This window comes from Cervus elaphus, chromosome 1, assembly GCF_910594005.1.
Source record: "Cervus elaphus chromosome 1, mCerEla1.1, whole genome shotgun sequence".
Taxonomy (NCBI): domain Eukaryota; kingdom Metazoa; phylum Chordata; class Mammalia; order Artiodactyla; family Cervidae; genus Cervus; species Cervus elaphus.
Genome location: NC_057815.1, coordinates 32,077,822 through 32,091,694, shown reverse-complemented (window position 1 = coordinate 32,091,694; position 13,873 = coordinate 32,077,822). Strand labels below are relative to the sequence as shown.

At 36.4% G+C, this 13,873-nt stretch overlaps 1 protein-coding gene across 3 annotated transcripts in view; it reads left to right on the top strand.

Annotated features, from left to right (window-relative positions):
- Positions 1-13,873, top strand: part of LOC122691674 (protein NPAT) — a 53,501-nt gene that overhangs the window by 22,894 nt on the left and 16,734 nt on the right. For 2 of the 3 annotated variants that reach the window (XM_043898373.1, XM_043898381.1), the window contains 8 exons: positions 1,145-1,185; positions 1,685-1,903; positions 3,317-3,398; positions 4,300-4,375; positions 8,150-8,241; positions 8,323-8,410; positions 12,497-12,593; positions 13,436-13,564. In XM_043898373.1, coding sequence (XP_043754308.1) covers positions 1,145-1,185; positions 1,685-1,903; positions 3,317-3,398; positions 4,300-4,375; positions 8,150-8,241; positions 8,323-8,410; positions 12,497-12,593; positions 13,436-13,564 — 824 coding nt within the window. The remainder of the gene's footprint in view (positions 1-1,144; positions 1,186-1,684; positions 1,904-3,316; positions 3,399-4,299; positions 4,376-8,149; positions 8,242-8,322; positions 8,411-12,496; positions 12,594-13,435; positions 13,565-13,873) is intronic. The other variant, XM_043898389.1, reaches the window with a different exon arrangement.

Genomic DNA, 13,873 nt, shown 5'->3' with positions numbered 1-13,873 from the left:
TAACACTTCTGGAATCTTCTTTTTTTAGAATTTTACTATGTCATGGCCTTGGAATGCTAGTCTCACTATCTTTAGAATAGGTATCAATTTTATAACATATCTTATTCAACTTGAGTCTAGTATGAAAACCGTCCCTTTCTTACACTTTCTCCCAGAGCTACAAGTAAATACCTCACTTCAGCAGGGGCCTCGTTTCCTTCCTCAGCTTAAACTGCTAGAATGGCTCCAAATGCTTTTTGTGTGACTCTGTACTACATTTTATTTGGTAGTCTTACTTTTATTCCCCTTTCCTGACTTCCCTTTCCTCTTTCATTCCCTTGCAAACAATCTTCAAAGACATTCACAACTTAACACCTATGGGATATTTATAAGTTACTGCAACGCTTTATTGACAAGGTATTACATAAAAAAAGAAACCTCCTAGCCAGATGTTCTCCAAGGTTAGTTTGTGTGCTGTTAAAAATGCTTATTTGATTCAGTAAGTTTTGTGGCTCTTGTTGGCAGAGACTAATTTGACAGATTTCCGAGGACAGTGGCACAGTATCTGATTGTTGACAAAATACATGGGTAACCAGTTCATGGGAAAAGGAGAGTCAGTTGATATTGTGAATTTTCTTACCTGTTTGCATTGTTCCTTCTCTAGAAGTTTGGTGAAACAATGTCATAGTCATAAATTTGATGAAAGCAGGATCTCTTTTGAAATCAACTTGGATTCTGAAGTATTTATGTATGCAGATATATGTAAAATCAGAATTTCTCTGGGAAGGCATTTCTATAGTTATAAAAGATAATTGATAGTTGTATATCAATTGTATATAATTGTAATATTATATATAGCTTTCTTAAATATATTGAGTTCCTAAATTCAAGGCAAATTGTATTCTTAGTGGGATTTCAAAGCTCTTGCTTATTGCATTGGATAGAAACTTTATTATTAAAATTATGCATGTTTGCATTCTTATATGCCACTGTTTTTTTCCTAAAGCAGATAATATTTGGTTACCCAGAAAAAAAGTGCTTATCTTTTTATCTGAGACAGATTTCTTGCCTTTTAACTCATAATTTACTTCAGGTCTGACTGTAACTAAATCAGAATGTATCTTGGCAACAGAAATTTTTTAATGTCACTACTTTTGTTTATTAGGAGCATGCAAAGTTCCCCAGGGTTTGCTGCCAATCAGAGAGGTTGGTATTCAACTTTAAACTGTAAATAATGTTCAGAATTACTTTAAACTCAAATTTAACGTCCGATGAGCGTTTCTGTTAACAATACATGTGAGCTGCATTTACATTTTGTTTAAACTACTGCTTTTCTAAGTACCATTATCATATTAGGAAATATTTTCATTTATTGTAAAACTGCATTTTAAATATATCTTATTTTTCTCATTGGCTCTCATGTATTCACACCTTTTAATTCTCATTCCATAAATTTGTTTCCTGATTGTGGAGATGTTACCAGTTTTAATTATTACAAAAGAAATGTATTCTTGGATTTTAAAAATTTCGGTGTACTCAATTTTAGTTTCTCTAGTGAAATTATCACATAAATAGGTGATAATTCTAGGGGCTGTTTTTTAAGTTCACTGTTAAATATGTAGTAGAACATATATTGTATAGACATCTTAAAATTTCCAAACTACTCTGACATTGAGTTAATTTTTTAAATGCTCCTGTGTTTCAGCCCGAACAAGAAATGGGATTGCAGAAATCAAACGGCAGAGAAGGCTTGCATCTCAAGCAGCTCCTGTCAGTTCAGAGCCTTTACCGTATCTTTTAGGACAATTTACCAATTCTCCTTTGACAGCTACGCAAGTTATTAGGCCAACTGGCCAAATATCAGCTCCTTTGAGGTCAGATTTTGTAGTGGTCAACCATTCACAGTCACAAGACACTATGACCAGTAAGTTTACATTTTGTGCTTTTGAATTTTGTTTTAATTAAATTGTGTGAATGAGATGATATGATAATATCTTTATATTCATGGTATGCTGCTGCTGCTAAGTCACTTCAGTCGTGTCCAACTCTGTGCGACCCCATAGATGGCAGCCTACCAGGCTTCTCCGTCCCTGGGATTCTCCAGGCAAGAACACTGGAGTGGGCTGCCATTTCCTTCTCCAATGCATAAAAGTGAAAAGTGAAAGGGAAGGCGCTCAGTCATGTCCGACTCTTAGCGACCCCATGGACTGCAGCCTACCAGGCTTCTCTGTCCATGGGATTTTCCAGGCAAGAGTACTGAAGTGAGTTGCCATGTCCTTCTCCAATTCATGGTATAAAGTATAGCAGAAAGTAGACAAGAGGCTAGAAGTGGGTGAATTTAGGTAATATGTGTGTGCTCACTCGTTCAATTTGCCATTAAATAAACATATTATTAAATCTGTGAGACATGTTAATCTGGGATTCTTTTATCTGTACTGACGTCCAGCCTTGAACTCTCTTCTAGTTCTCACTTATCTGCATTAATTGAAAAAAAAAAACTCTTATTTGCTTTTAAAAGGAATGCACATTATATTTGAACACTTTGTTCAACTCTTTGGTCATAATAATCTGTCCTACTGAAATGAGGAATGTTTTTCTGATTAACCTCCATCTCTACATGTTGAAAATCCTGTGTATTCCTGGCTGAATCTTAGAACTAAGGATAAACTTAGAGGTCATCTAGTACTTCTTGTTTGTTACATACTTGATAATATTAAAAACACATGATATTTAGGAGCAAAAGGCTAGTTAATAACAGAGCTGGGATTAGAACTGAGGTGTCACCTCTCTCCATTCTTAGACCAGTCTTTTTTCTCTTTGTGCAGGTAAAATGTATTGACAATCATTGCATTCTCCCTTATTTCCATCTTTTCTCCAATCTCTTCAACACCTCTGGGTAAAAACACTTACCCAGTATATTTAGTTTATACGTCTTACAGTTCATTTGTTCTGCCATGATATTTTTTGTTGAAACTATTCTATATACTCTACTTTGTATTTTATTGTAAAACCTTTAAGTCATGGGGACTATATTTTATGTATCTTAATATCTTTTGTTGGAGAAGGTAATGGCAACCCACTCCAGGATTCTTGCCTGGAGAATTCCATGGACAGAGGAGCCTGGCAGGCTACAGTCCATGGGTTGCAAAGAGCTGGACACAACTGAGCAACTAACACACGCAGTATCTTCTGTAGTGCCTTGCACATAGTAGGCACTCAATATATACCAACTGAATTTGAAATAATCACTATGTAGTGCTATTTTTATTCCGTTAATTCAAGTTTTAAAAAACTATTCTGTTTCCTTGACTTACTGTTTTGTTCTCTTGAAATACAGCTGGAGAGGCTTTGACTAATAATACTGGTCCTCAGGAAAGGAGAAGCCATGCCAGTTTACTGTCCCCTGGTAGACGCAAAAGGTAATGCCTTCTGAAAAGACGTGATACAAGGGTGCTCACAGTGTGAATAAAGGAACGGAAGTGCATAAGTACTTGGGACTCTGCTATTACAGCTGTTTCAAAGCCTTTTTTTTTTTCTTTATAACCTCCCTGAAATCAGATTGTTTCAGAAATCAATAATCTAGAAATGTGTTTCATTATAAGTGTTTTTTCTGTAGTAGTATAGAAAAACATATTAAAATTGATGTTAACTCAGATTTTTGGAAATAATCATTTTTTATCAGCATACTTTAGGGTGTATAAACACATATTTAAACTCCTAAACTGATAATTAAAAATCTTCTCAGACATTCTCTGAGAAGTATTTTTTCTGTCCTATTTAGCCCAGGTGTCTTTGTTTGAAGAATATTTCAGAAAAGAGAGATAACAGTTTAAATGTTTTTGCTGTTTTCTCAATTGCCATGCCCTGGGTATTTTTGTTGGAATTTTTACTGTTGGTTGTCTTTCATTCAAGGCTGACCTCAGCCTCTTTGGCAAGATTTCTCACTTAACCACATGAAATAATAAAAGTACTGTAACAATATCTAACATTTATAAGAACTTTGACCTTTTTATAAAGTCTTTACATATACTTTATGTTTATTGAATTCTTTCATTAACCCTGTAAAGCTTTAATTTTATCCCATTATAAAGTAGGTCAGAGGGTACCTGGTAGAGACCATATAGTTAATAAGTAATAAAGCTAGGTCTCAAATTCATTTCTCAATTCAAGACTATTGATGCTTTTCAACTCTACTGCCCTTTGTTCCTACCACAAATAGAGAAAATATCTTTTCCAGCATGATTAAGGTTTGTCTTTATATGTAATGATCATTGGATTATTCATACTAGTTAAAAGATAAGCTTTTAAAATGTGTTTCAGTGAATCTCAAAGGAAGTCTGGGCCTCATTCAACAGTACGAAATTTGCAGGATCCAAATGCATTTGTAGTAGAAAAAGTAAGTGACCTTCCCAAACTTTGCAACTTAAGATATTCCTGAGTTTATAACTATTCATATGTATACAATTTATATATATATAGTGTGTGTGTGTGTGTTTGTGTAAAATGTAGTATTTCTGTAAGACTGCAGTAGAGGGAATTCCCTATCAGCCCAGTGTTTAGGACTCCACACCACTGCAGGGGTCCAATCCCTGCTCAGGAAACAGATCCAGCAAGCCACATGATGTGACACAAAAAAACTGCCGTAGAATTGCTTTGGGATAGACTGTAAGTACAAAACTGTGGACTGTGGTCCACTGGCGGGGTGGGGGCAGGGATGGCAAACCTCTCAGTATTATATTATTAACACAAGAACCACATGAACAGTATAAAAGGGCAAAAAGAGAAGATGAGCTCCCCATTTTGGAAGGTGTCCAGTATCTTACTAGGGAAGAATGGAGGGCAATTACTAATAACTCCAGAAAGAGTGAAGAGGCTGGGCCAGAGCAGGAACAGTGCTCAGTTATAGATGTGCCTGGTGGTGAATGTAAAGTCCAATGCTGTAAAAAACAATATTGCATAGGAACCTGGAATGTTACGTCCGTAAATCAAAAAAAATTGGATGTGGTCAAGTGGGAAATGACAAAAGTGAGCATTGACATCTTAGGAATCAGTGAACTAAAATGGATGGGAATGGGCAAATTTAATTCAAATGACCGTTTTATCTATAACTGTGGGCAAGAATCCCTTGGAGAAATGGATTAGCCCTCAAAGTCAACAAAAAAGTCCAAAGTGCAGTGCTTGGGTGCATTTTCAAAAATAACAGAATGATCTTGGTTCGTTTCCAAGGCAAACCATTTAATATCACAGTTATCCAAGTCTATACCCCAACCACTGATGCCAAAGATGCTGAAGTTGACTGGTTCTATGAAGATTTATAAGACCTCCTAGAACTAACACCAAAAAAAGATATCATTTTCATCATAGTGGATTGGAGTGAAAAAGTAGGAAGTTAAGAGATACCTAGAGTAACAGCAAGTTTGGCCTTTGAGTACAAAATGAAGCAGGGCAAAGGATAATAGTTTTGTCAAGAGAACACACTGGTCATAGCAAACACTGTCTCCCAAGAGCACAAGAGAAAACTCTACACCTGGACATCTCCAGATGGTCAATACCGAAATCAGATAATAATATTCTTTGTAGCCAGAAATGGAGAAGCTCTATACAGTCAGCAGAAACAAGACCAGGAGCTGACTGGCTGAGATCATCAGCTCCTTATAGCAAAATTCAGGCTTAAATTGAAAGTGGGGGAAACCACTAAGCCATTCAGGTATGACCTAAATCAAATTCCTTATGAATATACAGTGGAGGTGACAAATACATTAAGGAATTAGATCTGGGAGACAGACATCCTGAAGAACTATAGACAGAGGTTCATAACATTATGCAGGAGGTGGTGACCAAAACCATCCCAAAGAAAAAGAAATGCAAGAAGGCAGAGTGGTTGTTGAGGAGGCTTTACAAATAGCTGTGAAAAAAGAAGTGGAAGACAATGAAGAAAGTGAAAGATACACCCAACTGCATGCAGTATTACAGAGAATAGCAAAGAGAGAGAAGAAAGCCTTCAGTGTACAAGGCAAAAGAAATGGAGGAAAACAATAGAATGGGAAGGACTAGAAATCTGTTCAAGAAAATTGAAGACATCACGGGAACATTTCATTCAAAGATGGGCACAATAAAGGACAAAATATGGTAAGGACCTAACAGAAGCAATAGAGATTAAGTACAGCTGTCAGGAACACACAGAAGAGCTATACAGAAAAAGTCTTAATGAGTCAGATGACCCCAGTGGTGTGGTCACTCACCTAGAGCCAGACATCCTGGGGTGTGAAGTTAAGTGGGCCTTAGGAAGCATTACTAAGAGCATGGCTAGTGGAAGTGATGGAATTCCAGCTGAGCTATTTCAAATCCTAAAAGATGATGCTGTTAAAGTGCTACACACAATATGTCAGCAAACTTGGAAAAGTCAAAAGTGGCCATCGGACTAGAAAAGGTCAGTTTTCATTCCAATCCCAAAGAAGGGCAATGCCAAAGAATGTTCAAACTACCATAGAATTGCACTCATTTCACATGCTAGCAAGGTTATGTTTAAAATCCTTCACACTAGACTTGAGCAGTATGTGAACTGAGAACTTGCTGATGTAAAAGCTGGATTTAGAAAAGGCAGCAGAACCAGAGATCAAATTGCCAGCATTTGTTGGATCATAGAAAAAGCAAGGGAATTCCAAAAAAACATCGACTACTGTTTCATTGACTATGTGAAAGCCTTTGACTGTAAGGGTCACAAACAAACTGGGGGAAATTCTTAAGAAATAGGGATGCCAGACTATGTTACCTGCTTCCTGAGAATTCTGTATGCAGGTGAAGAAGCAACAGTTAGAACTGGACATGGAACAACAGACTGGTTTGAAATTGGAGATGGAGTACAATAAGGCTATATATTGTCACCCTGCTTATTTAGCTTGTGTGCAAAGTACATCATGCGAAATGCCAAACTGGATGAATCTTAAGCTGGAATCAAGATTGCCGGGAGAAATATCAATAACCACAGATATGCAGATGATACCACTTTTAATGGCAGACAGTGAAGAGAAACTGAAGTGCCTCTTGATGAAGGTGAAAGAAGAGTGAAAAAGCTGGCTTAAAACTCAACATTCAAAAACTAAGATCATGGCGTACAGCCCATGACTTCATGGCAAAATGAAGGTGGAAAAGTGGAAAGAGTGACAGGTTTTATTTTCTTGGGCTCCAAAATCACTGTAGATGGTGACTGCAGCCATGAAATTAAAAGACACTTGCTCCTTGGAAGGAAAGCTGTGACATGCCTACACAGCATGTTAAAAAACAGATGGAAAGGTCTGTATATTCAAAGCTATGGTTTTTCCAGTAGTCATGTACAAATGAATGTGAGTGTTGGGCCATATAGAAGGCTGAGCGCCAAAGAACTGATGCTTTCGAATTGTGGTGTTGAAGACTCTTGAGAGTCCCTTGGATTGCAGGGAGATCACACTTGTCAATCCTAAAGGAAATCAACCCTGAATATTTATTGAAAGGACTGATGCTGAAGCTGAAACTTCAATACTTTGGCCGTCTGATGTCAAGAGGCAACTCATTAGAAAAGACCCTGATGCTGGGAAAGATGGAAGACAAAAAGAGAAGAGGTGGTAGAGGATGAGATGATTAGATGGCCTCACCAACTTGATGGACATGAATCTGAGCAAACTTCACTATCAGGAGACAGTGAAGGCCAGGAAGCCTGGCATGCTGCAGTCCTTGGTGGCGCAAAGAGTTGTACACAACTTCAGGGACTGAAGAACAGCAACAGACTGTAGGGATATTTACCAGTAAGAAACAGTTCAGTCAGAATAGCTAACTCATGCAAATGCACCAAGTGAGAAAGTATGTTTAAGAAACTGTAAATACATTGCTGTTGCTGGATTATGCAATATAATAGGACATTTTCCCAGAATAGAGTCAGCTTACTTAAAACCTTGTATGAAAAGGTAAAAGGTTTGGAACTGTGTCGTTCCAAAGTGAAAAAGAAGTTGATGAAGGATCTGTGAAAATACTTCTAAGTGGTTAATGTAGTTCTGGTGTTACTATGGAAGGCACCACCATAACTTTTGAGTTTCTACCTAGATTTATTAAAACTATCCAGCTTCCATTGATTCTTTTTAAACAAATAACATAATACTCTATCCTGTGCTTTTGCTAATACTGATTTCTTTTTCAGCAAATGGTTATTGAAAATGCACGAGAAAAGATACTAAGCAACAAGTCTCTTCAAGAAAAGCTTGCAGAAAACATTAATAAATTTTTGACTAGGTAAAATATTTGTGTTTAAAATACCTACTTGTTTTTGCCTACTTGAGAACTATGATAAAAGTTTTCCTTTGTGTATTACAGTGACAATAGTATTGCTCAAGTACCTAAGCAAACAGATAGCAACCCTACTGAACCAGAGACTTCAATTGATGAACTCCTGGGACTTCAGGTACGGTTAAGGTGGGAGGAGTGTGTGTGTGTGTGTGTGTGTGTGTGTGTGTGTGTGTGTGTGTGTGTGTGTGTGTGTGTGTGTGTGTGTGTGTGTGTGTGTGTGTGTGTGTGTGTGTGTGTGTGTGTGTGTGTGTGTGTGTGTGTGTGTGTGTGTGTGTGTGTGTGTGTGTGTGTGTGTATAGTAGATATACTCATCATTAAAACTGAACTCCTGGGACTTCAGGTACGGTTAAGGTGGGAGGAGTGTGTGTGTGTGTGTGTGTGTGTGTGTGTGTGTGTGTGTGTGTGTGTGTGTGTGTGTGTGTGTGTGTGTGTGTGTGTGTGTGTGTGTGTGTGTGTATAGTAGATATACTCATCATTAAAACTGATAGTATTCTGGTTTCATTTCAAAACCATTGCTAACCATATGTATAAGATGCTTTAAAATAATAATTAAAATACAGATTTCCTTCATTATCCAAATATAATCTGTTCCTGAAAATGTGTTGGTGAATTTTCAAAATGAAAATTGAAATATTTTTTCCTGTTGTATTAAAAAATAGTTTGCATACATCACTGTATAAGTTTTAGGCATGCGGTACAATGATTTGATTTAAATATGTTAAAATTGCTTTATTGAGATGGTAGAATAAGACATTCCTAACCGGTCTGGTAATTGTAACCAGTTCTTGCAGCTATCTATGATTTTCCTGCATCCATACAACAACCAATCATGTATTTCATAAACATGCATTTCATGTTTAATGATTAAAGATTCATTAGTGGATGTATTTTTGCTCATTAAGGAGTATTGTACAGTGTATATAAAATAAATTACATTTCTTCTGCACTGGCACAAACTATATAAAAATATAAAGAAACAATGAAATGATACGTTAAACTTATGTGAAGAGTCCAAGTAATATTTAACAAAAAGTGAGCAAGACACTTTAAAAAGAAGTTACCAACTAAATGAATACTTGTCTTGAGATTTACTGCTGAGAGAATCTAAATAGGGGCTATAGTCACTTGCTGTCCAGTGACCAGTGAAGATGAAAGAGGATGAGCTGGTAAAGGAAGAGTTTAACAATATGTGTTTTAAGATTTGCAAATATCTTTTTGAAGAACAGCTGAAATTGTGGTTGTTGCATATGCTTTTACTTAGACTCTGAGATAATGTAGTCATTTTGTTGCTCTACCACAAAAGGAATTCATAATAATGAATTCACGATAGCAGTTTACTTTCAGATAATGAATTCCGAGTAAAACCACTGAGTTTTTTTTTTTTTCTTTTTGTCACTTCCTTCAGAATACTTAAAAAAAAACTTTTTATACATTTTCCTATAGTGAAATTCAATAAATTTTAACAAAATATGAAAAAGCTTTTTGAAAGCAGCCTGGCTTCCCTGATAACTCAGTTGGTAAAAGAATTCTCCTGCACTGCAGGAGACCCCAGTCTGATTCCTGGGTTGGGAATATCCGCTGAAGAAGGGATAGGCTACCCACTCCAGTATTCTTGGGCTTCCCTTGTGACTCAACTGGTAAAGAATCCGCCTCTAATTCAGGAGACCTGAGTTTGATCCATGGATTGGGAAGACTGCCTGGAGAAGGGAAAGGCTGCCCACTCCGGTATTCTGGCCTGGAGAATTCCCTGGACAGTCCATGGGGTGGCAAAGTCAGACACAACTGAGCAACTTTCACTTTTTAAATTATTTAGCAATCTTCCACTGTCTTAAAGTTTAACATATCCCCTATTCTAAATTTTTATAATCTTCGACTCCTTGCTTATATTTTCTCCCCAAATACATCAGGTGCTTACTGTAATCAAGACACTCTGTTAGATACTGTGAGAAGTTATAAGAAAATGGAGACACAGCTCTCTGTTCATGGTATTCATAATATTGTATATTGGGGAAAAGTTAAAAATTCAGATTTCAATAAGTTTGAAAGAACAGCAATGGAGTAGTACATGCATCAGCTTCACTAAGAGAACAGAGCCACTTGTACAAATAGGTAAATTTTTAAAATATTTTTATACATCTTTGTGACCTTGGGATGGGCAGGATATCTTGGGTTATACAAATCACCAACTGATTTTAAGACTTCCTTAAATTCAAAAAAAGTGCTTGTCAAAAGCAACATTAAAGGGGCTTCCCTGGTGGCTCAGTGGTAAAGAATCCACCAGCCAATACAAGAGACACCAGTTTGATAACTGATTTGGGAAGATCCCATATACCCGTGCACCGCGACTGCTGAGCCTGTGCTCTGGAGCCCAGAAGCTGCCACTGCTGAGCCCACGAGTCACAAGTACTGAAGCCTAGAGACCGTGCCTCACAACAGGAGAGGCCGCTGCAGTGAGAAGCCTGTGCACCACAGCTAGAGAGTAGCCCCCGCTTGCTGCAACTAGAGAAAAGCCTGTGCAGCACCAGCACAACACGCCAAAAATAAAAAATAAAATTTTTTTAAGTTTTAAAAATTAAAAAGCATCATTAAAGAAAACTAAAAGGCAGGCCGAGAAGTTTGGAACATGTATTTCAGGATTCTTTCAATTATGATTTTTAAAGTTTGAATGTAATGAGAAATTTACTAAAAAAATGTTTTTCCTCAGCAGTAACTTTTCTAAGAGGGTATGCACCACTTCATACTTTGATTAACATTGGATTGTTGACTCTTGACATTATTTACATTAGGATAGATTTTCAAGTTCATAGATAAAGAAATATTTGTTCAAGCTCCTGGCTTTCTTCTAAGTCACATTTCATCAAGAATTATTGATGTTCTCTGTACATCTTCATTGCCAAGGTTAAGTGGTTCTTTAGTTTTTCTTTTCATTTGATGGCCATTTTCATTTTAAAAATGCAAGCTTTTAATCATTTCATGAGAGTTCCACCTTATCTCTTGCTCCACACGAATTTCCTCTCCCTTGGGATCCAAATGTATGCTTCACCAAAGTTGAAGAATTTAAACAGAATTTAAAGGTAGCTTTTGGCATGCTGCTTTTAAGGATGAGCATATAAGCAAGGATTGTCCAACATTTAGAGGAAGTATTTAAAATATGGATACAGGGACTTCCCTGGCAGTCAGGAGTTAAGACTCCTTGCTTCCACTGCAGTGGGCACAGTTTCCACCCCTGATGAAGGAACTAACATCCCACATGCTTCATGACACAGCCAAAAAAAATCAAAGATTTTAAAAAATAAAATGAAGAGTCAAAAACAGGCAGATAAAAAGAGTGAGATAGATTTATATTGGAGGATCTAGAAAGCAGTGTACAACAAACTAGTATGAAGTAAGCTGATTAAAGAACATTATTAAACCAAACTCATAGAAAAAGAGATATGAGGTGGAAGAATTGGACAAAGGTGGTCAAAAGGTACAAATTTTCAGTTATAAGTGCAGGGGATGCAATGTACAACACAGTGACTACAGTTAACACTGCTGTAACAGCTTGAGGTTAGGGTGCTGACCCCACATGCAATCAAAAGCGCACTTCAAACGTTATATCAGCCCTTCGTGTATCAGTTCCACAAGTACAAATTCAGCCAAAATTGGATTTTGTAGGGCTATAGTACATATTTATTGAAAAAATTCTGCATATAAGTGGACCTGCACAGTTCAAACCTATGTTGTTCAAGAGTCAACAGTATTTGAAAGTTAAGAGGATATATCCTAAGAGTTCTCACAAGGAAAAAAAAAAATTTTTTCTTTTTAAAAAATATATATGAGATGATGAATATTAAGTAAGCCTTTGGTAATCATTTCACAGTATATGTTTGTCAACTCATTACACGGTATAACTTAAACGTACACAGTGGTGTATGTCAAGTAATAAAGAACAGTGCAGCTTGATTTTACTTTGTATACGTAAATATTCCTATGTTTATTTTATTTTAATGTTTGGGAATATATTCACCAAAGCGATTAAATAGTAGAATTAGGGAACATTCACTTTCTATTTGCTAGTCTTCTTGTTTTAATTTAAGTGAATAGTGTTATAATGAGAAGAAATTTTCTTGGAAGGGAATAGATGTCCTCTAATTTACTTTGCTGGTATTAAACCATATCAATTCAGTTGGAATCACTTTTGTATGTTTTGTTTTTGCAGAGTGAGATCCACATGTCTGAAGAAGCTATACAGGATATATTGGAGCAGACAGAATCAGATCCAGCATTTCAGGCACTCTTTGATCTCTTTGACTATGGTAGGTAGACCATTTCTTTCAAGATAGTTTGGAAACAATGTTTCTCCAATTTCTTTAGAGAAATAGCTTAAAGAGTGAAATAGCATATCCCAGAGCATCTGGAGAAAGTTCCTGTTTTTTCATATGAAAGAGTGTTTTCTTTCTTTTTAATTTTGTCTGCACTGGGTCTTCATTGTGGTGTGTGGGGCTCTCTAGTTGTGGCATGTAAGCCTGGTTGCTCTGAGGCATGTGGAATCTTAGTTCCCCAACCAGGGGTCGAACCCACGTGCCCTGCATTGGAAGGCTGATTCTTAAGCACTGGACCACCAGGAATGTCTTGTTTTTCTAAAGATGCTTTAGCTATAAAAGTAGAGAGCAGTCTTGTGGGTGAGAGGGATAGTGTGGGGCAGTATTTCCAGTCATCAAAAATGTGTTGTGGTCTACTACTATGCATACATTATACTAAACACAGTTGGATAATACAAAAGAAATAAAAATATTGGCATTGCCTTCTATCTTACGGCCTAGTGCAGTAGTGCTAAAAGTATAGTCTCCAAACTAGCAGATCAGAATTATCTGAGAACATGTTAAAAATGCAAATTCTTGGATCTGTATATTATTATATACAGTATCATAAGTGATACTTATGATACCATGATATACAGTAGTATAAGAAGTACTGGTCTAGAGGAAAAATCATACTTAATCAATGATATATAAGGCAACATGTTAAAAACTGTAATCAAAGGACTATAATTAAAACCAAACTTTAGTATTTGCTGACCACTGTCGAGATGTATTAATTGGTGCTTATTTTTATTTTGGTCATTTAACCAGTTGTTTCCCTATTCCCGTTTTAACAGGTAAAACAAAGAATAGTAAAAATATATCACAAGGCATTTGCAGTCAGCATATGGAAACCAATCCCAGTGTAGTCTTAGCAGGTGAAACTAATCTAGCAGTTAAAGGTACTTTTGAAACAGAAGAATCTGGTAAGAATTTGATTTTGTTAATATCAGTCTAAATTCTAATATCAATCTCAAAATCTCTAAGGCACAAAGTGTTGTTTAATTTGAAAATTGTTTGAATTATTCCCATGCTCTTAGTACTTTGATTAAAAGATGAATTTTTATTACTTGTTCCTTCATGATGTAATAGACTTGACATGCACAATTTGGTGTGACTAGTGTTGACCAATTCAACCAAAGTCTATAACTTCAAACATAATTTTTTGAGACACATATTCAGAATAAATCCCTAATATGTAAGGTTGGCTTGTGCTATTAATCATCCAGCCTAGC